General features: G+C 35.3%; 2 protein-coding genes and 1 long non-coding RNA gene across 3 annotated transcripts; 2 read left to right on the forward strand and 1 right to left on the reverse strand.

The window, feature by feature from the left end:
* The first annotated feature begins 2,745 nt into the window (after nucleotides 1-2,745).
* Nucleotides 2,746-4,571, forward strand: LOC132175226 (uncharacterized). The gene is made up of 2 exons (XR_009439404.2): nucleotides 2,746-3,024; nucleotides 4,339-4,571. It is a non-coding gene; the product is annotated as an uncharacterized LOC132175226 (long non-coding RNA).
* A 364-nt stretch (nucleotides 4,572-4,935) lies between these two features.
* LOC132175224 (metal-nicotianamine transporter YSL1) lies at nucleotides 4,936-9,710 on the reverse strand. Its single transcript, XM_059587094.2, has 8 exons — nucleotides 9,416-9,710; nucleotides 8,897-9,290; nucleotides 8,470-8,642; nucleotides 7,521-7,615; nucleotides 7,293-7,430; nucleotides 6,839-7,028; nucleotides 6,443-6,557; nucleotides 4,936-6,034 (listed from the first exon to the last, which is right to left on the reverse strand). Exons 2-8 carry the CDS (start codon nucleotides 9,258-9,260, stop codon nucleotides 5,109-5,111), a joined length of 2,001 nt encoding a protein of 666 aa, XP_059443077.1. The 5' UTR covers nucleotides 9,261-9,290; nucleotides 9,416-9,710; the 3' UTR covers nucleotides 4,936-5,108.
* A 7,430-nt stretch (nucleotides 9,711-17,140) lies between these two features.
* On the forward strand, nucleotides 17,141-18,218 carry LOC132176159 (NADP-specific glutamate dehydrogenase). Its single transcript, XM_059588288.2, has one exon. The coding sequence runs from the start codon at nucleotides 17,282-17,284 to the stop codon at nucleotides 18,050-18,052; it is 771 nt and encodes a 256-aa protein (XP_059444271.2). The 5' UTR covers nucleotides 17,141-17,281; the 3' UTR covers nucleotides 18,053-18,218.
* Nucleotides 18,219-22,022: the final 3,804 nt, after the last annotated feature.

The following is a 22,022-nucleotide window of genomic DNA, read 5'->3' on the forward strand; positions in this document are numbered from 1 at the left end:
TTCTATGGAAATCGACAAACACATAAGGCCTAGGGCATGACATATAGTCCCGGTTCCCCATGTTGATTAACCCAAGAACTCGGTGTGAATTTCTTTTGTTACTTATATTAAACGTAGGACTCGGCCATCCAAATTGATTTAACTAACTAGTCCGTACCACATGCATATGTTGATCAGGCACACACATATGAGGAATTCATGCAAGCAGGTATTAATCAAGTTAAATAGCACAACAAGATCATCATAAAGGCGCCAATATTGAAATATTAACAAAACATAACTATGGCTTCAATCAAGCCCTACTAATTAAATTAGCTACATATAAAGTTGATGTTAAACATCTTCATAAAATAAAATAAAATAAAGGAAAAGAATAAACCCGAGATTTGAACTTGAAGAGCTCTTATTCTTCTCCTTACAAAGTCTATCTATTCTAGAGGCTTAAGGGTCTATTTATAGGCTTTAAAAGTCCTAGACAAAGTAGTAAACCTAGGGATTTCGTAGGGTTTTGAGACCTATTATAATTTGGAGTTGGAAAACCCTAATATGGAAAGAGTGACACTTCAGCCGCCACTTGATAAGTCTCCTGCGCACGGGTGCGCTCGATCGCAAGTCTGCGATCGTTCCTTCTTCTGTCATGCGCTTAATTGCTCCTGGCCTGCTTGATGTTGTGTCCTCTCGGGTATTGCGCTTGATCGCAGGTGCCCTGCAATTGATCACAGTACCAGGGAGCTCCAATTGTCTCCATCTTCTCTTTTGAGCTCAAATCACCTAGTTTTACTTCATTTTCGTCCAAAAGCCTGTAAAAGTATGAAAAACACAAAAATGAATTAAAATGGCCTAATTAATTAAAACCAAAAGATTAAAACATGCAAGTTAAGGGCTGAAAATATAAATATTTTAGCACTTATCACACCTCCGAACTTATATATTGCTAGTCCCTTAGCAATACAAAACTAAAAACAAGAATGGAAAAACAGAAAATAAGAGATAAATCCATCTTTCGTGGGATGTACGATTGCATTTAGCATATGCAACAAGCCTTTTAAACCACTAGGAATTTCCTAGTAGACGAGTGAAGTCTCGTGAGGGTTTTCCAGAAATGTTACTCACAAACATCACGCACAGTTCATGTTATCCCAAAAAAATTAAAGTATCACATCAAGATTATGATTTTCATTCATTAGTAAGCAAAAGCAAAAAAAAGATTGATTGTTGAAGTGATAATAATAAAGGGTAGGGCTTTGATATCTACCACTAATTATATTTAGCTAATATAACAATATGCCAATGCTTTGATCAAGTTATGTATATCTAATGTTTGTCAACCTTAGGGCATGGCGTATACTCTTAAGGCTATAGATTTTCCTAAGCAATAAGTCAGGCATGACGTATATTCTAACTCTTTTCATTCCTAAGGGATTTAGCATGATTTATACTAAGTTGTTCGTTAGGAACGCATATGTTCTATGGAAATCGACAAACACATGAGGCTTAGGGCATGACATATACTCCCGGTTCCCCATGTTGATTAACCCAAGAACCCGGTATGTATTTCTTTTGTTACTTATGTTAAACTCAGGACTCGGCCATCCAAATTAATTTAACTAACTAGTCCGTACCACATGCATATGTTGATCAGGCACACACATAAGAGGAATTCATGCAAGCATGTATTAATCAAGTTAAATAGCACAACAAGATCATCACAAAGGCGCCAATATTGAAATATTAACAAAACATAACTAGGGTTTCAATCAAGCCCTACTAATTAAATTAGCTATATATAAAGTTGATGTTAAACATCTTCATAAAATAAAATAAAGAAAGGAAAAGAATAAACCCGAGACTGGAACTTGAAGAACTCTTATTATTCTCCTTACAAAGTCTATCTATTCTAGAGGCTTAAGGGTCTATTTATAGGCTTTAGGAGTCCTAGACAAAGTAGTAAACCTAGGAATTTCGTAGGATTTTCAGACCTATTACAATTTGGAGTTGGAAAACCCTAATATGGAAAGAGTGACACTTCAGCCGCCACTTGATAAGTCTTCTGCGCACGGGTACGCTCAATTGCAGCCCGTGTGCGCTCGATCGCAAGTCTGCGATCGTTCCTTCTTCTGTCATGCGCTCGATCGCTCCTGGCCTGCTTGATGCTGTGTCCTCTCGGGTATTACGCTCGATCGCAGGTGCTCTACGATTGATCGCGGTACCAGGGAGCTCCAATTGTCTCCATCTTCTCTTTTGAGCTCAAATCACCTAGTTTTACATCATTTTCGTCCAAAAGCCTGTAAAAATATGAAAAACATAAAAATGAATTAAAATGGCCTAATTAATTAAAACCAAATGATTAAAATATGCAAGTTAAGGGTTGAAAATATGAATATTTTAACACTTATCACCAATAAATGTGATGTAAATTCAAAAGTTAATACCTTCATTGTAAATGATGCTTGCCACCGGAGAAGTGGGTGGATCGTCATAAATGATACTTGGCATTGGTGGTCTCCGATGGCCGGCAATAGGTGAGATGAGAGCAAAGAGGGAAGAGGAGAGCCTAGAGAGAGAGAGAGAGAGAGGAGGGGAGAGATTTTTAGAAAAATCATCTGGCCAGGTTGGGTTCAGTGATACGTGTTTTCTCCCTTAAAAAAAAAGTTTGGACGTGGCACAAGGCCACGTCATATTGGGCGGACTGGGGGAGTACCCGGGTCCGCCGCATAGCAGGACCCTTTCTCCTAAAAAAAGAAAAAGAAAAAGAGGTGCCTTTCTCCAATAAAAGGAGCGAACTCCCTCTCTCCTCTGCAACAAGAAGAAAAGCCCTTCCTCTCTTCCGCTCAATCCTCAACTCTCTCTCTCTCTCTCTCTCTATCAGTCTATCTCACGCCTCCCTCTCTCTCGGAATGACAGTGGATTAAAGGAAGAACATGAGGTATTGGTCTCTCTCTTCCACTTAATTTCGTCTCTCTCTCCTCAAAACCAGAATTGTTGCTCTTTTTGCACAAAAGCTGGAGGAAGACGAAAATGGAGGTAACTATCTCTCTCTCTCAGTTTCTTTCACTGTACGTTTCCATTTGAGTTTGAATGAAAGTAATCGTTGTGGGTAATTCTAAGTCTCGTGATTTATTGAAGAATTTGGTGGATTAATTGAATGGGTGTTGATTTGTAATTGAGGGGATTTTGGGTTTTGATTTATGGTCGAGTAGGGTGATTTTGGGGTGTAAATTGTTAGCAATATTCGGTTGTTGTGGATTTTGGGTTGCTAATGTGTTTTGATGTTGTTTGGGGTTCTCTGTTTTGGCCGAATGTGATTGGGTCTCTGTTGGGATCGATTTTGATAGGATGTTTGGGTTGTTATGGCAGATTGATGGAATTGGGTTCATTTGTTTTGAATTGTGTTGATGAGTGACCAAACAATTGAAGTGTTTGGTAATGTTTGGTGGCAAATTTTCTGGGTATTGGAATACTGTCGGAATAATTAATAGGTGATTTGCTAAAGTTTGGACTTTCTACATGTGGGTTGGATTGTTGTTGAATTTGTATAGATAATAGATCTAACATTGTATCCACTGTTCGGGGACTAAGGAAATGCATAAGTGAGAAAGGAAATGAAAGTTTTAACCTTTAATTGGTTAGGTGTTGGATTTTCTCTCTTGATTATTTTCGAAGTATCTAATTGGATATTAGTTCACACAGCCATTAAAGTTACTTAATCTTTTGCATATTCAGTTGGTAATGCATAATTAAATGCGTAATGTTGTAATGAATATTTCTCTTGCACATGGACAAAAAGACATTTTACCTGGACAAAGAATACCTGAACATTGAATACGGATGTTTTTACCTGGAACTGGACACTGGACATAAGACATATTTTACCTGGACAAGGGCAAAGGACATTTTTGACTGGACAAAAGGACAATTTTATTGGAAATGGACAGAGGACGTTTTGGTTAATCAAGTAAAGGATTTAATAAGGGACAAATAAATATTATAAGAAGGAATATAGCGTATTCAAACTAGATAATTTTCTTATTGGATATTTGAGGAACTATTAGATCATATGATTAAGTTTGGATTTATTTTGATGATACCAGAAATTTATAAACTCCTATGTGATTTGTTGTATTTGGAATTTGATAAAAAATAAAGAGAAAACCAGGGGCTGTCCAGAAATTTCAGACTTGGATAACTTAGCATTTAATAAAGTTCAAGGACTTTAAATTGGAGAGAGAGGGGAGGAGAGCTATTCGGAAAATAAAATTCTGGACAGTATAGTCCTTTCTTATTTTCTGACAAATTAGAGACGAATTTCTCTAAACATGTTTGTGTGATAAATTGTAGGGTTAAAGTGGAACGGGGACTACTACCAAGCCTGCCAGCATCCAAGTAAGCAAGCATCATAAACTCCCAATAAAAATGATAAGTATGCTTTTATAAATGACTTCTGTTAACAGTTGGGAGATCTCGATCCTTGTCTACATAAAGGCACATGCCAGGTTTTATTTTAATACCTAACTGTTGGTATATGCCATGATTATGATTATAATGCACATGAAGTACCTTAATGTTTGGTATGTGCCATGATTGTGATGATAATGCATATGAATGCCATGATTATGATGGTAATGCACATGAAGGGCGCTTATCCATGAAATGAGGAAATGCACAAGTAAGATATGGTGAAAGAAATATGGGTTACGCGGGTTGAACTACATTTGACATGCTTATTAATTGCGTCTAATCAGGTCAACCCGTTTTGATCTGAACCCTATTACACTAAGCCCTAACGCTTTAATTTCATGTTGTGTTCATGTTTATTTTGGGCTTGCGGATCGTGTTAAATATTGCTAGTCATACTGAACTCCAAAAGGAAAAAGAGAACAAAAGGAAATCACACAGGATGGTGGAGGATTAGCCTCACCCCTCGCCAAAACAACGAAAAGCAATAAGATGCATTCTTATTGTTGTTTGAGAACTATTCAACCCTGCACATATCAGTTATCACTGGTGTATGATATTATTTGCACCTGGCACTACTAATCTAAACCAGCGATAAACCTAGCAGTATATTATTTATTACCTTTCTCCCTACAAATCGTTTTAGAGCTTTTCTAGGAAGGCACAAATTTCATGCAAATGGGAGGATTTATTTTGGCCAAAGCTAGAACTGCAGCAGGAAGTGTCCAAAGCCCCTCCCCACAAATTAATCCAGAAGCCACTGCAGGAACCATCAACTCAGCCTTCTTGGAGTTGATCTTGTGCCACACAAACACAACCAAAGTCCCAAGGCACATATCAATTGCAAAGTATGCCCCAACTAGAAAAGGCACAGCCATGACCATAGGAAGTGGCATAAATTTTCCGACCTTCTTCGGCGACAAATCTCTCACTACGTTGACTCCCACCGCAAAGGCGAAGAAGCCATAACAAAGTTGCAGGCAGTGGTGAGGCAGAGCAGAGAAGCCTTGAACACCTAGAATTGCCATGTTTCTGTAGATCAATGCATAAGGAGCTTTGAACTCTCCATTAGGGTTTCCCACATCAAATGCCTTGTAGAAAAGGAAGAAGCTAAGAGGAGCTGTTAGACAGCCTAAAGCCGTGCCAATGGCTTGGTTCACGAACATTGCTCTAGGGGAAGTGAAAGTCAGATGGGCTGTTTTGAAATCCTGCATCAGAATGCAAGCCACAGAAACAACAGATTTGATGAGACCACACCCAACCAGACCCGCCACCAGACCGTCTTCTTTTCCGCTCAACGCAGCCAAGACGAAGAGGGCTACTTTTCCATAATTATAGGCCATGTTTATATCCGTGAGACCTGCGCCATAGGCATTGCAGAATGCTAGAGATGGAGCAAGAAAATAGGCTACCACGACATAGTACCATTTCAGTTGAGGGAACATGAATGGGATCACGATTATGGACAAGATGGCGAAGACGACGTATCCAACGGTTGCAACCCACATGGGAATGTTTTCTCTCAGGAAAATTTCATTCTGTTTCAAAGCTTCTATGGGTTTCTCTTCACCATCCTCACCTGCGGGGGAGAAGAAGATCAAATGTTAGAGGTATGAACCCGTAAATTACTTTGTCGTGGTTTCAAAGCTTCCATGGGTTTCTCTTCGCCATACTCATCTTCTTCACCTATGTTTATTGGTTAATTTTGATGGATTTTGTGAGATGCCAACCAAATTTACCAAGTTAATTTGTAAAATGTTTTTACTTAAATAGGAAGTTAATATCATAGTAAATCACCAGTCATCTGAAAACCTTAAATTAATAAAAAAAAAGAAAAATAAAAAATAAAAAAATTGTTTCAAAAGCTTAAATTGATAGAAAAGTACAAATATAATTATTTTGTTAATACTTTAACATCTAGCCAAGTGGAAACCTACTAAAATTGTACGGAAAAGGAGAATTCGAGGCTATTGTAGGTATATATTACCCTTGTTGAGGCCCTTGTTCTTCAGTCTGCTTCGGATGTTAATGACTGTGCATGCCAATATCTTGATGAAATTGTAAATCCCATCACCTAGGATCAAAGCAACGGAGATGAAAACCTGCCCAAGAAATAATGGTGTAAATGGGCGATCATGGGTAGCAAAGGAAGTAAATATGAATTTGGAAGAGAGAGGGATTGGGATCTACAGTAATTTGGGTACGAATTGTTAATAATTAGGATATATAACTCATATGGGATCCACTTATTCAAATGAATTATGAGATGTCCATCAACCTATTTGGGTAGGTAAGTTTCATATGGGCTCTTTCATATTTGTTGGTTAAATTATTAGCAATTTAAACAACAAAATTACTGAAAATCTTAGTATAAGAAAAAGACCTTGTAACCATATAGGCTCTTCATGTCACTCTCTTGCAAGCTCTCAAGAAACCAATCTCCTTTAAGCCGATCTATAAGCGGCCACATTATTCCATATGAGAGCACAGCACCAAGAAGCAAAGATAGGTTCACAAGGTGGGAGCAAATCATCCCGGCCCCAACAAATGTCATGCTAAAGTCGAAGTAGAATCTGCAAAATTTGATAGTCATTTAATTAATACTCTAATACTTTTCATCGAATTTTCACGCTCTTTAATATGAGATTTTGGGTTTTGGGGTTAAATTATCGATCAACAAGTAAAGGCCAGCACTGTAAAATATTTAATTGAAATATAAAATAAACTGTGGAGGCAGATTGAGACAGAGACATTTGCTCTTAAGACTATATACTTTTAACAATTAAGATTGCTAACACGTTGAGCTCAATGAAGCAAAGAAGAGAGAAAATACATACGTTTGCTTCCATGCTTTCAATCCAAACGTTGGGAACTGTGCGAACCCACCACACTCCTCTTTGCCACTGAAAAACCACTTGAAGAAACCCCACAAGAAGCTTACTGAAAAGTATTTCATGAACCCCCCAACTTGCTTCCTGCATAATATTTTTTTCTTTTTGAGGTTTGATTCTTTATAGGATTTTAGTTTCATTAAAAAGGTGAGAGATACTGAAAAAGAGGTTTACTTGGCCATCTTATCCCCCTGGGTATGAAAGCCATTGATGAGAACTGCAGTTGCCAGGCCACTTGGATATGTTAATTGGAGGTCTACTATCATTATCTGCAGAACAATGGGAATGACATAAGCATAAAAGGGAAAATGAGATCTTCATATTGGGCCAGAAAAGCACAAAAATATCACGGTGGGGTGTGAATCCTTTAAATCTGCAATGATGGTTTGATAAGAAGAAAGAAATGCCCACTTTTCAATGATAACCTTGCCGAATTTTTCTGGCAATTGTTTTTTTTTTTAACATAAAACTGATCATGGTTTGCTATCTTTAGTGATTTCAACACAAGTCCAGTTCCAAAAATTACCACTAATTAAGAAGAAAGAAAATTGTTAAAGACTAATAAAGACCTTATTTTAAGTGTTTATAACTCTTAGAATATTAATTAAATTAAGAATAATGTTATTTAGTACCCTACTATACAATTTCCATATAAATAAGATGATGTGACAATCAAAATCAGACTTTGATTTTTTTTTTTTTTTTTAATAAGTGCTAGTCAATGGCTAATTTTCATTGCCGCATCATCAAGTTGTATAACAGTCGTATAAAAATATACTACTAAGCATTACTCTTAAATTAACCTTAAACTTTTAGAATAAATAGTTATTTAACATGATATTGAATCATAGGTTGAATTTAAATTTGACTTCAGGATTTACTTTTATTTCGGTTAAATATTCAAGGGTTGGACCTTAATTATTGAGGAAAAGTTTGAATCTACGTAGAGGTTTAAAATATTAATTAAATAATCAAATTAATATTTTGATTTTCTTAAACTTTAGAATATATGATGATTTAACAAGTTATAGGCAGCTTTTAACCTAATCTGTTGGGGAAAAAGTAGTTGCGCGCACTTTGCAAATTTTCAAGAAAGAAGATGAAAGAGACTAGATGTACGTACCTTCCTCAAAGGAACCAAGGCAAAAAGACCAACAAAGCAGACTAGATAAAGGTAGCCAGTCATCCAACCAAATCCAGGCTCCTTGACACTCCTTAGGGTGTTCCCCTCATTGTTGACCCCTGACAACTCATATGTCCTCTTGTTTAATCCCAAGAGATAAGAAGCAAATCCACCTGCAGCCCAAAAGAGAAAAAGACATGTCAAGAGTATATTTAAAAAATATGGAAAAAGTGGGATAAAGATGGTAACTATTTAGATTGCTAGTAATTCGAACCGTCGATGTAAGTTTGTTAGAGTTAATATGGGATCATGTAAGTTAATAGGAATCTCTCACCAGCAATCAGAACAGGAAATTGCTAGGAATTCGAATACGAAAAAGAAAAACGAGAAATTAAAATGAAAAGTTTGAAAAATTAAAGCCTCAAACCTCCAACAGCAATGCTATAGCATGCAACTGCACAAGTTTGTATCATGGTGTTCTCTTGCCGAGTGAAGGGCTTTGATACAATCCCAGCTCTATGGAGCAGTTTTATCCATGTCCGGACGAACACGAAAGCCAGAAGGGCAGCAGAGACATTTAGATTAGGAACTATCCCTGTTGTGAGGTTGAGCTTCATGGCTATGATGCTGTACATGGTTCCAATAATAATGCTCACTACTATTCCCCTTACTGTTATCTGTTGTGTCCATGGCTGGAATCTCTTCGGCCCCTCGGATTCATGATCAGCAGGTAGTCCTTCTAACTCTTCCCTCTCAATCTCTTTCTTTTCTTTGGCTTCTTCTATGTTCATTTCTCCTAAAGAATTAAACCCTCTGCCCCACTGAAAAAACTTTCTTTTGTTAGAACAAAAGTCAACTAGTTTCATGCACATATAGACTCGTACAATGAGACTTATAAGAATGACAGATTTATAAGAAGAACTGGAGTTTCCATGCACAGACTCACCAGAACTGTATATGCATGAACCAGCACAAGTTGTCAATTGATTCTCTGTCTTCTTCTTCTTTTAACCAATAATTAGACACCTTTCTCACTGCTTGCAACGACCCTTACAGGTGAAAATATCTCAGGTTAGGTACAATCTATATTTTATTTGATAAAAGATCAAGAAAGATCAGTGAAAAATTATAAAGGAAAGAAGAACTTGGCATGAGTGTTTGAGATATGGATCACAATATTTATAACAAAATTAGCATGTGAGCTGCTTGGTTTTGCTGCAGTGGCAAGTCTGACCTCATCATTGGCCCTCTTTATTTCTCCACCACGAGGTGGTTATGATAACGTTTTTGGTAGGAGAGATTCTTTATGTGGGAGTGGATTTAACTCTAGCCATTGGGACTCTGTAAGCTGCAGATGTGTGGGTCAATCACCCAATAGTGCAGTGTGCAGAAGATGACAGGTGCAGAAAAGAACATTGATGGTTCTCTTGTAAAATGGTGGTCATGAAAAGAGCTCAAGGAGATTCTCTCCACACTACCAGTTGCTTTGCTATAATTTGTCATTCATAGTACCTCAAAATCACTGTTTAAAACAGCACCTAATGGCTAATATGCTTCTCTTTTCTCATTCAGTTCCACTGTGAAATAAACTTTTACACACCGACAAAAAAACAAAAATAAAATAAAATAGATGTTTGTCCTGCAGGAGACATGTGCAAACATCCTTCCCATAAGACTACCATAAAGAATGTCTGTATTTTGAACTAAAAATCCAAGGTGCTCATCACATCTCAATTTTAGGAAAATGTTTGTATTTGAACAAAAAGTTAGGAAAACATTTGTATTTGAACAAAAAGTCTGAAGTGCTCATCACATCTCAATTTTAGGAAAATATAATTGAGAAAAGGTGGGTGTTGGAGGATACTATTTTTATTACTATCCCTTATATTTGACAAATAAATTTAATTTTTTAATAGTTGATCGCCTAATAAGTACAACATGGATTATCATATCAATTTATAAAAAACTTGTAGTTAACAATATTCTCCCCCCCCCCCCCCCAAATTGATTAATTGCCATAAGTAGTGGACCTTCAATTGATTATTTATTGGAAAAATGTTTGGGTGCTACAACTTTTACAACAATCCATTATAAACTAATTTAACACTTCATGTAGCACCATAAAATTGTAGAGTAGTTGACATAGTGTGTCTTGGGAAACTACAACCCCTTACAAATTGACGTGACAATTTGCGTGGCACTATCATATGCCAACTACAATTAAATTTAATTGTTTAATTAGTAGCTAAAGTAATAAGTTATACATGAACTTACAAACTAAAATAACAATCCACATGGTACTTATAGTAAATGTCACATGAATTGTCACATCAGTCTATAAGATACTTATAGTAAAAATGATGGCATATCTATCAACACTCAATGATCGCTACAAAGAATACACCATCTTTTTTTTCTAATTGAATGAGGGAAAATGATTACATAGGAGGATCTTTCCCATTTCTGATCTGAATGGAAGAGAAAATAGGAGATCCTGTAGGAATACTTCCAAAAACAAGACGGGAAGCGGCTTATTTGGTTAAAGCATATGCACGAAAATTGGCACATTGAAACACTTTCAAAGCATTCAAACTTTAAAATGAAGCTAAAGCTAAATTAACATCAGCAATACAATTAACAAAAGTTTAAGAATAAAATAGAAAGCCAGCACCACTAAAAGAGCATCTCCTTTGGGGAAAGAAGCTGCCAAGGACAAAGGTAGACTTGCTTGGCTAACGATTTGTCTCTGTCCCCTGAGCATAGAAGAAATACTTAAGCTATCATTGAGCTCGGCTAATGCATGCTTCTAGAAAAGAAGATATTTAGTTATGGACTTTTTGAACTTTGATCTTAAAATAAAAGTCCCTTTACGTGTTTTGAATATCATTAGACAAACATCTAATTTTCACATTACGTATATTTACCCTCAAGCTTTATGCTTAATAGCCACCCAGCTGCTAGGAGAGAAACACAGCAGCCATTGGTTATCAAATCATTGCCTTCATTAATTTATTTGCTTGATTCATAGGTGCTTCAAATGAATCATTCACATTTCTTTTATTTAACCAAAACTAAAGGAAAATCATATATATATATATATATATATATATATATATAAGTGACAGTTATCGTGGTATTGATAACAACATAAATATATGTATTGTCATATCAAGTTGCGCATCTTTAACAGCACTTAATAAAATAACATCTACTTTTTGTTTTTCTCTTTCTCCCCTAAGCATAGAAGAAATATATTCAACCCATCGTCATTGAACTCGTTTAATTAATGATTATAGAACCCTAAATTATTTTATAGACTTTTTCATCTCAATAAATGTCCCTGCACGTGTTCATACTACGTGTAATTACACGCCGAGTTTTACGACTTGAAGCCATGATATATCAACGGGAAATCGTTTTCAGAGAAAGGAAGGAAAACGGATTTGGGTGCTGTGTGGGTGAGATCGTTGGATGCCGACTTGTCAGAAAAGCAATGGCCTTCCGTTGGGCATATCCACGGACCACGGCCATAATTATGGCAAAATGGAACCTTCAGTGCACTATGTATGATTTTGACACCATTTTTATCGTCACTGATTTAATAAGAAGGTGGCCAATTTGTGCATGCCTTAGTCAAGTTGGAGTTTTGGATTGAAAGAAAGTGTACATTGCATCTTCCCAATCCCAATCCATCCAAACTCATAGTGCTAAGTTTAATCCATTTAGACTAAAAAATCTTTTAATTTTATTATATTAATAAACAAAACATACAATTTGAATCCTAATTGGGTACGTCATGATTGATAATGTAGTTGATGGCACATTTGGATCCGGTCAATAGATACTTACAAAACGAGTAAAGATAGTCAAAGATTTATTAGGGGTTGTTGGTGGGAGAACTCTTTGATGTTTATGTTAGCAAAGAAAAATGATGTATCGTTATAAAAAAGAGGGCTAAGTTTTTTTTTTTTTTTTTTTGTAAGAAAGATTGTATATGAGAATTCCTTGATCTCCTTATGTGCGTGTGGTCTTAGTCAAATTCTTTGCCTAAAATCACATAATAATTGGAATAAAACCATAGAGTGACTATGCTGACACAACTTATCAAGCCACTTGAGTTTTTTATCACACGTTCTCTATTTTGTTCCTTTGTGTTGGTCTTCGTAGTCTCGTAGAGACTTAGGGTTCATACTTTATCACCTTGACTTGAACCCTAGGCTCTTAGGCCTATTTTTCTGACCCGAGTTGTTCGATTGTATATCTAGTCTATCCAAATCTTTTTTTTTTCTTTCTTAAATGATTTTACCAACCTAAAAAATTATTAGATTTTGAAATATTTGTTTAGTTGAGTTAGAAATTTGATGGTGAGAAGACAAAGACGCTGGCTGACAAAAAGTAACCCCACCCAATACTTTCTGCCAACGCCATTTTCTTGTGCCGATTTTTAGGTCACTCTGAGCCACTTGCTCTTTTAGTTGACTTTAGTCTCTTTTTTGTCCATGGAACCTATTACTTTTTGGGATTGCTAAGTGATAGATGGGATGGCAAATCTAACCATTTGATTAGGAGCGGTAATATTACGCATGCCAGAGTGAGTGTACAGTGCCTTATGTTGATGTTTTTGATTACTGTTCACACCAACGTGAGGCACTGTGCACTTGTATTGGCGTGCGTAATATCACCACTCTTGGTATTGACTCTTATAATAAAGAGATGAAAATAATATTTTTAGTATTATTTTAAAATAATTTACCAGCTGTATAAATCAATAAATTGTCATTCTACTTAACAAAAATATAAATTTTACTCCTACCCAATTTGTAAAAAACCCTAATATCGATATAAAAAAAAAAAAAAAAGTCAAATACAATTTTGATAATTGATTGTCAGATTTTAATTTCATTATTGAGTTGTTAATTGGGTCACTTATATTTAGATAATATTTTGATTCTACGTACTCCTATTTTGTCTTATCGTCATTGTACAGGCACCTATTATTGATGTATTATTATGGATGTTTCCTTACATTGTTCATACGTCTTGATCATAATTAATGACCTTACTATAAGACAAAATATATATAAGACAAAATATATATATATATATATATATATATATATATATATATATATATATAAAAGAAAACACGTTAATCACGTCCGGAATAATTGTTTACACTGATAAATAAGATTATCAGGATCGATTGAAATTGATTTAGGACCTGTTTGGGAGTGCGATTTCAATAAGTGCGATTTTAAAAATTGCGTTTTTAAAAATTGTGTTTTTAAAATCGCTACTTTTTAAAATCGCACAGACGTTTGGTAAAACATACTAAAAGGTACTTTTTTTATCAATTGAGTGTTTGGATAACATTAGCATATAATTGCGGTTTCATGACCAAATTACCAATAAGGATGAACAAGACAGAGAGGATGAAGAAAAAAATAAAAAGAGAAAATAAGGGTTTTAATATATTTTAGGTGGGTATTCTTGGTATTTTTTTCATTCATGTTCTAAAAAAGGTAACTATTGCGCCAAATATCTTTTTAATAGAAATCGTGATTTTGTTTTAAATTCGTACTTTTTCAAATAAGCACCCTCTAATCAACTTATGGAAATCGCAGATTTTTTTGCGATTTTAAAATTTGCGTTTTTAAAATCGCAATCCCAAACACCCTAAAATTGCGATTTAATTTAAAATCGCAGATTATTTTTTTAAAAACGCACTCCCAAACGCACCCTTAGAAACATATCGATACTTTAAAAAAAAAAGAGCTGCCTTGCACTGAAGTAATCAATCAAAGGTTGAGGAAGCGACTGGAGATTTGACGGCACTTTGTTGGTGCATAAGAAGGAAGAAATGAAGAATGGACAATAAAAGAGGAATACGTATAAATGCTTCAAAGTGCTTGAAATTTCACTGATTTTCCAGCTGAAAATATTCGCCACCGCTAAAATTAATCCTTTATGTCAATTTCAAATCCAAGTTACAAATCAAATCCGCTGCAGATAACGTTAAGAGTCAATGGTTTTTACTGTTATTAAAGTATTATAATGATTTACCTTTCAAAAAAAAAGTATTATAATGATTTACTTCACCTTATAAGTCCAAAGAGTTTTTAAGATAAATCAATTTAACATACATGTTATCAAAGCATAACTTTTGATTTCTACAATTTACTCACATTTTATTTAAATGTTTTACTTGTGAATTTCAATTTTTAAGAGAGAATTTGAGCCGTGAAGAGAATATTAAAATATTAATTTATTTTTTTTTAATTAATTTAAACTTTAAAAATAAATAATAATTTACTCGTGAGTTCAAATCTTGAGTAACTTTTAAAATAAAAAAGAAAAGTAACAGAAATCATACATGGAAAAGGACTTTGAATTTAAGAGAGAAAGAGAAACAAGAATATTGAACTCATGGGTACTTCCTGTTAAACTACCATTTATCCCAAAAGCTTAAGTTGATAGGAAGAGGTAAATTTTAATCACTTAATCATTAGTTTAACACTCATTTCAAAAACACACATATATGAAAACCCCAAGTTTCTCTTTTTCTTCTTCTTCTTACCCCCATTGAGCACATGAAGATTGTGTCCAGAAAAGTTAAGGCTTGCAAATTCCACCATTCCTTCTAAATCACCTAAAGCCACTCCTCTCCTCGTTGTGGATCTAGCTTCTAAGGGTCACCGAGACGTTGAGCACATAAAGATTTAGTCCAACCCGACCGAGTCAGACCTATTTTTGTGAATGTGTCCCTTGGAAATCAATACCCAAAAAAAGTTTTACACGCACGCCTCTTTTAGCAATTATTTTAAAAAATTAAAGTAATACTACTCTTTACACTAATTTATCACACTTATTTCACACGTACAAATGTAACATGTTTTTAAGTGGCTTTTTTTTTTAGTAACCGACATAAAAAGTTATTTAAAATATGTTACATCAATTAATATAAAATGAACGTGATAAATTAATGTAAATTCAAAAGTTAATACCTTTCCTATGAGCCTGATAGATAATTTATCCAAAATTTGATGTCTAGGGCTTGAGTGGGGTTATTGAACCTGCTTTTGAAGTCCAAGCCGGCCTATTATAGACAAGGTCACAAGGCCCCAGGAAGAGAAAAGAATTATGATTTATGGGTTTTAATTGATTGGACCATAAATTTTGATCAGTTTATACAGTCCACAAAAGACACTTGAGATGAGAGGCTCATCCAAATACCCACCTCGAAAATTGGGCTACACACTGCCCATATTGCCCTTTGATGAGCGCGGTCCAATCCAATCATGGAACCAAAACCAGCCCATCTCTTTGGTTCCGCCCAATTTCGTCACATTTAAGCCAGTTGTTGAATTCTGTTCTACTCACAACTCACAAGCATTGAATAGTCGGTGATGTTGTTAAAATATTAATTCAAAAGATTAAGTTTACAGGGAAAACCTTTTAGCAGAACCATCTTGATAACACTTCTTTTACAACTTTTAATTAATAACTGGCACATAAGCAAAAACATAAAAAGTGTATAAAAAAAAAGTTAGACCAAAATACACTAGATTTTAGGGTGATAAATTTTTTAAAGGATTAACCTTCCACCTCTAGGTTTTAGTTTTGAATCCAAAAATACGTTTTGAGGCATTAGAAACGGGTTTTTAGACGAGTCACAGCTGGCAAAATTTGAGGTATTTACTGCCGACCAGACCCGTGGGTCCGGTGAGACCCACGGCGTGTGTCCGTGGGTTTAGCCGGCTATGGGTTTTTTTTTTCTCTGATTTGGCGTGATTGTTCTCACTTTTATTTTTTGCATTTTTCTTAAATTGGTGATGTGTCACATAGTAATTGAAGGCTGCAAAAAGGGAAGTTATCAAGATAGACCTGATAGTAAGAACTCTCTAAGTTTATTTATTTATTGTTGATTTAAGGTTTTTTTAGTATTTTGAACTTTAATTTTAATTAAATATTTCATGTTTGATCAATTAATTTAAATGATTTAAGTTGATAATTTCTTACCCAGTTGGAGACAACCCATAGATTGCATGATCTTCGATCTGCTTTTGTTTGTTTTCCAGTTTTCTTCCAACGAACCAATCAAGACAAGTACGGCCTACATTGTTTGCCACTCAAGTTGCCAAAAATCATCTCATATTTGCTTTTGAAAAAACAAAACAAATTGACGCAAATAAAACTCCCACTTGAACATAAGATAGAAAAAACAAAAAGGGTTGGGTTCATGTACCTCCCAACCATCCAGCAAACAGTCAGCTACTTCGTCTCACCCATCCCACCCTTCCGTAATCCAGCAGTACAGCTTCTTCGAGGCTGGACAGCATAAAAATATCTCAAAAATCCCCTAAAATCCTTAGCTAATCTACTATATATATATATATATATATATATATGATAAATGTTCATTCATTATTAAAAATGATGAATTATGATATGACAAAATCTTAACAATTTAAAAAATAATTGTTGAAATTTGAGGAAATTGATTGATTAACTTACAAAAAAAAAAGAAAAGAAGAAGATATTATTATATAAACATTTACTTACACATTTGTTATATTTTTTTTTCATATTTTAAAAACAATAATTAAGATTTAAAAACTGAAACTTCGAAGGCCGTGGCTCCCGCGGCAAACCCAAAGACTCGTCGAAATTTCTGTCATGTCGCCCACGTCAGCATCACAAACCGTGTGCTCCCCCACCCCCCGATTCTAACTCAAATACAAAAGCTACCGCCTCTCTCTTTCTATATATATATATATAACGCCATTGATGAACCCTCATTTTCATCGAGAAGATGTGTAGGTCGACTGATTATCACGGATTTCAATCCAACGGCAGAGAACGCCGCCTGAGTATCCGAGCCTTCTTCGTTCGCTTCTCGGGTCTGGACACGGCACGGAAGCCCTTACCCGACTCGGCAACTCTCCTCTACCTCCCTCGCATCAACGAGCAGGCGCTCGACGTGAACGGGGCAAGCGTCCGACCAGACTCGCCCGCTTTCGTGACCCTGCATCGGGTCGTGAAGGCTCGGGCGAAGGAGGGGGAGGCGGTGTTCGGGAGCAGAGAGCCGGTTCGGGCGGGCGAGGGGGTACGGTTCGAGGTGTACCTGAGGGAGGAGAGGGTCGTAAAGGGGATTTTTCGAAAGGACGAGGGACAGAAGTGGAAATTGGAGTGCAAGTGCGCGGTGGAGAGCGAGAGTGGGAGTGAGGCTGACGTGGCGGAGGTCTACGTGGCTGTTGAGGGACACGTGGCGATGAGTGAGAGGGTGGATATGTTGGTGAGGAGGAGAAAGATGGAGAATAGGAGGAGGGGGTGTGGAAGGTTGGAGGAGATTCCCGAAGCGAGAGAGGAGGGGAGTGAATCGGACGAGTACTGCTGCTGTTGTGGTGGGGAGGGGGCGGAGGATGGGGAGAGCGGATCGGACGGTGGAGATTTGCAGGACGAGATGGACATGGAGGGAGTGAGGTGGGCCGTTGACTTGGGGATTTGGGTCATGTGTTTGGGGGTGAGCTTGTTGGTTTCTAAGGCTTCTCTTAAGAGATTGAAAGGCAGGAAAATATTATGAGGGATTTTTATTTTTATTTTTATTATTATTTGTGTTTTTTAAAATTCTTTCTACTCGGGATTGTAAAGAATCATGAGTTTTTATTTATTTATTTATATTGGAAGGCCAATTTTGAAGTGCTTAATCAAGCAACAATTTTAACATGATTGATTTGTTGTTTGTTATTTGCTGATTGACAAAAGGAAAAGTATAAATTCAATTTAGGCTCCTATCTCAATCATGTCAAAGTTGATTATTGAATTACAATAATGCTACTTATTCTTTTTTCGTATATGTGATAAGAGCCAAAGAGAAATTACAGGATCCTTCCATGTTCCCATGAGAGAAGGATCCCCAGTCCCGACAAGAAAAGGGTAGAATTGTATAAAAAAAAAAAAAAAGAACAAAAAAAAAGAAAATGACAATTCTACCCTTATTTTAATATAAGGGACTGGGTTAAATTTATTTATTTTTTATTTTTTTACATGTTCATCAAGAGAGGGGAAAAAATTCGAAGCAATCATCTTCGCTTTATGAGGCGTGATCTTCAGCTGATTAAGCTACCTCTTGGGGATGAACTGGTTCCAATTTTATTCATGAGTTGATGACATATTTTTCAAAAATTTAAAATAATAAATTTTATGAGATTGTAACACATAATTTAAAAGTGTGATTTTAAAATTTGTGTTTTTGAAATAGCTTCTTTTTTTTTTTTTTTTAAATCGCACATGTGTTTGGTAAAATATGTTAAGAAGTATTTTTTTTATCAATTGAGTGTTTGGATAACATTAGCATATAATTGCAGTTTCATGACTAAATAGGTAACTATTATTCGAAATATTTTTTTAAACGAAATCGTGACTTTAGTTTAAATTCGCATTTTTTTAAAATAAACACTCTAGTCAACTTATAAAAATTGTAAATTTTTTCTTGATTTTAAAATATGCTTTTTTAAAATCACAATTCTAAACACTCTAAAATTATAATTTAATTTAAAAACACAAATTATTTATTTAAAACGCAGTTACAAGCATACCCTTAAAATATGTATCACTTCCAGTTTAACAAAAATTCATACTCAAGCTTGCAGCTATCCTTTAACTTGTTATTTGGAAAAAGTTGTGAGAGAGACAAATAGACCTGTCAACTCTCTCTTCTTTTTACATGCGCACCCCAATTACAGAAAATTCTCGAAGGCAAAAGAATAGTGATGGTTGTCAATCACGAAGCTATCACTTCAAAGATAAGAAAAGTTTGTGCAGTGATCATTTACTGCATCTATCACTTCAACAATAATATGGAGCAATTTTACCTTTGATTTCATCGGCCCTGTTTGCCTTGAGGAATGAAACGGTACTGTTTTAGTTACAGTATTGATACAGTAGATATACTGAAAAACTCCTCTCATATTTTCAAAAAAAAACTGAAAAGCCCCCCACACACCCCAATAAGCTTTATTCCTATCCAACCAAACCATCTGAAAAGCCCATCTCCTATTTTTTTCTTCTTTTTCTTTTTTGTTGAAAGATAAAGAGGAGTTTCGGAACACTGCCGATGTAATATTCCAAAATTTATACCTAGAATAAATATGATCTTAATATTAAGGATAGGGAAGATTTGTAATTTTATTAAGATTTATATGAAATTAGATAAATAAGACTTAATGTGAAAAATGATGGAAAATTGCTAGTTAGAATTTTAGTGTATTTGTTTTGGATTCCGAAAATTCAATGAGTGACCTTAAATAAAACTGTTTTAAGACCTTATAGAATGATGAGAAATGAAGATTTTAAAAGTGGTTTCACGATTTTTGGACACTTGTAGAAAGAGTTATGATTTTTAGAAAATTCAAGTGTCAAAACAAGAATTTCAGTCAAACAGAGGCACAGGATTTCGTGGGACTTTTGAGGTACCAAACACTTATGGGTTACTATGACTTTTGAATATGTTGTGCATCTTTGAATGAGGAAAATTTCAAGCCAAATTTCGTGTTATTTAGAGTTAAATTGAAAAAGTTATGATTTTTCCAAATTTAATAGGTTAAGCTGTGGAGTAGTTGAAGTACCTACGATTTGAAAAATTAATTGGATGGATTAATGATGTCTGTAAGCCACGATTTTTTGGTATATGTTAGTCAAAAGGTTTAGGTTCATTAATAATTGTATTGTTTTATGATCACGCTCTAATGTAAATGCATTAGGAGTTTGTTTGGCAAGTTATCAAGCTCAAGATGACACATGGCCTTACATGATAAGTTGCTTGGTTGACACCTAAAGGTACAGGTGTTATATAGCATGTTGCCCTTGTCTTCTCGGTGAACACCTGGGGTTCTAAGGTGTCATCTTCTTAAGACATTCCTGGACACTTGTCTTGTGGTTAGAGGAAATTGAATGTATGTGGGACACTTGGTGGACACTTGTCTTGTGCTTTAGAAGGAATTGGATGCATGTGGAACAAACATGTGGCAAGCTCTCAAGGGAAAATGTCCCACATACAGTGGGTATTTAAGGAGAGCAAATCCTCTCAATTGCTCACAGCTCAAGTGAGCGTGAGATCCGGAAGAAGGAAAAGAAAGGAAAGAGAGGAGAAAAGAAAGAGAGAAGAGAAAAGAGAAGAAAAGATAGGAACAAAAAAAAAAAAAAATGAATGAGAACTCTCCAAGGTAATATTTTCATATCTTTTATGGTATTTTTAGTATGAAGTTAAATTCCTATAATTTAATTAGAGCTTTAAGTGTATGAACACTTGAATTGCTATTTGGAGGGGTTAATTATTTTTTTTAGAGTGCTAATTGACCATAAATTATTATGGGATCTATAGAAGTTGGTGTTTATTGGGTTTAGGTGCTAATATGTCATATAATTACAATAATTGTTGTAAATGTTTCTAAGCTTTTGATATTGGGAGTAAGTTGCTAACTTAAATAGTTAGAAAGAGAGCGATATTATGACTAGATAGACTTCTTAAGCTGTTAATTGTAGTCGGATGATTTTAAAGTAACAGGAATATTTTAACCTCGGTGTTTTAGTCTAAAGCAATTGTTTAGATTAAGGCCTTAGTGGAGTTGATTATTAGAATTCTATGTGAGGCATATAAATCAAGTCTGGTAAGGTTGATGTCACTATAATGTTTTTGGCTAAGGATATACGAAGGTGCGATAGAGATTAGAGTTAAGATCCTTAGCAACTAAAGTGATGCATGATTAAGACTTGAAAACGAATTGATGACTAAGATACCTTTTACCTCTGTTGTAGGAATTGTGAGTTGGATGCGGATTCAAAATAAGGGCATGCAATGCCAGGTAAGGGGCCACAACACCAAAAACCCCAACAAATTTTATTATAAATATTTTAGAAAAATATTGGGGATTTTATAAAGAATCCATTTACATGATTTTTAATTGCACTTCCTTTCATATTTTAATGACGAGTTTTATTTATTTATATGTCATTGTTTAAGAATTTTACGTGATACAGTTACCATATTTCATGATTTTATGCATAACTGCAATTATGAATGAAAAGAGCTTTCAAAGTTCATGGCACAGATGAGTTTACAGATCATATGAAATGTTATATGTGCATTCATGACACAGTATACAGTTACAGATGAGTTTACAAATCATATGAAATGTCATATGTGCATTCATGGCACAATATACAGTTACAGATGAGTTTACAGATCATATGAAATATTATATGTGCATTCATGGTTATAAATGTTTAACCCGAGACACGATTATAGTGACGATCGGTACCGCATAGGGTAGCATGGCAAGCACACCGAAGGACGGTTAGGAGAAGGTGTGTGCTACCGGCCAGGTGGCCTTCACCTAGGGAAGTTTCCAACCTGGTAGGTCTCCCCTGTGACAACATGATGAGCATATAGGTCCTTCGGGACAAGCCAACGTGCGTCGCTCACGGTAAATTTGTGGTGTCGGGTCAAAGGGTAAAACAATTATTTTGAAAGGAAAGTAAAAGGAAATGCTTAC

This window comes from Corylus avellana, chromosome 3 (assembly GCF_965113065.1).
Source record: "Corylus avellana chromosome 3, dhCorAvel1.hap1.2, whole genome shotgun sequence".
NCBI classification, from domain to species: Eukaryota; Viridiplantae; Streptophyta; class Magnoliopsida; order Fagales; family Betulaceae; genus Corylus; species Corylus avellana.

Coding starts and splice junctions, on each gene's coding strand:
- LOC132176159 (XM_059588288.2), top strand. CDS start 17,282: ATGTGTAGGTCGACTGATTATCACGGATTTCAATCCAACGGCAGAGAA.
- LOC132175224 (XM_059587094.2), bottom strand. CDS start 9,260: ATGAACATAGAAGAAGCCAAAGAAAAGAAAGAGATTGAGAGGGAAGAG. Junction 7,616..8,469: donor CCTTGGTTCCTTTGAGGAAG/GTACGTACATCT, acceptor ATTGTTCTGCAG/ATAATGATAGTAGACCTCCA. Junction 7,029..7,292: donor TTGAAAGCATGGAAGCAAAC/GTATGTATTTTC, acceptor CAAATTTTGCAG/ATTCTACTTCGACTTTAGCA.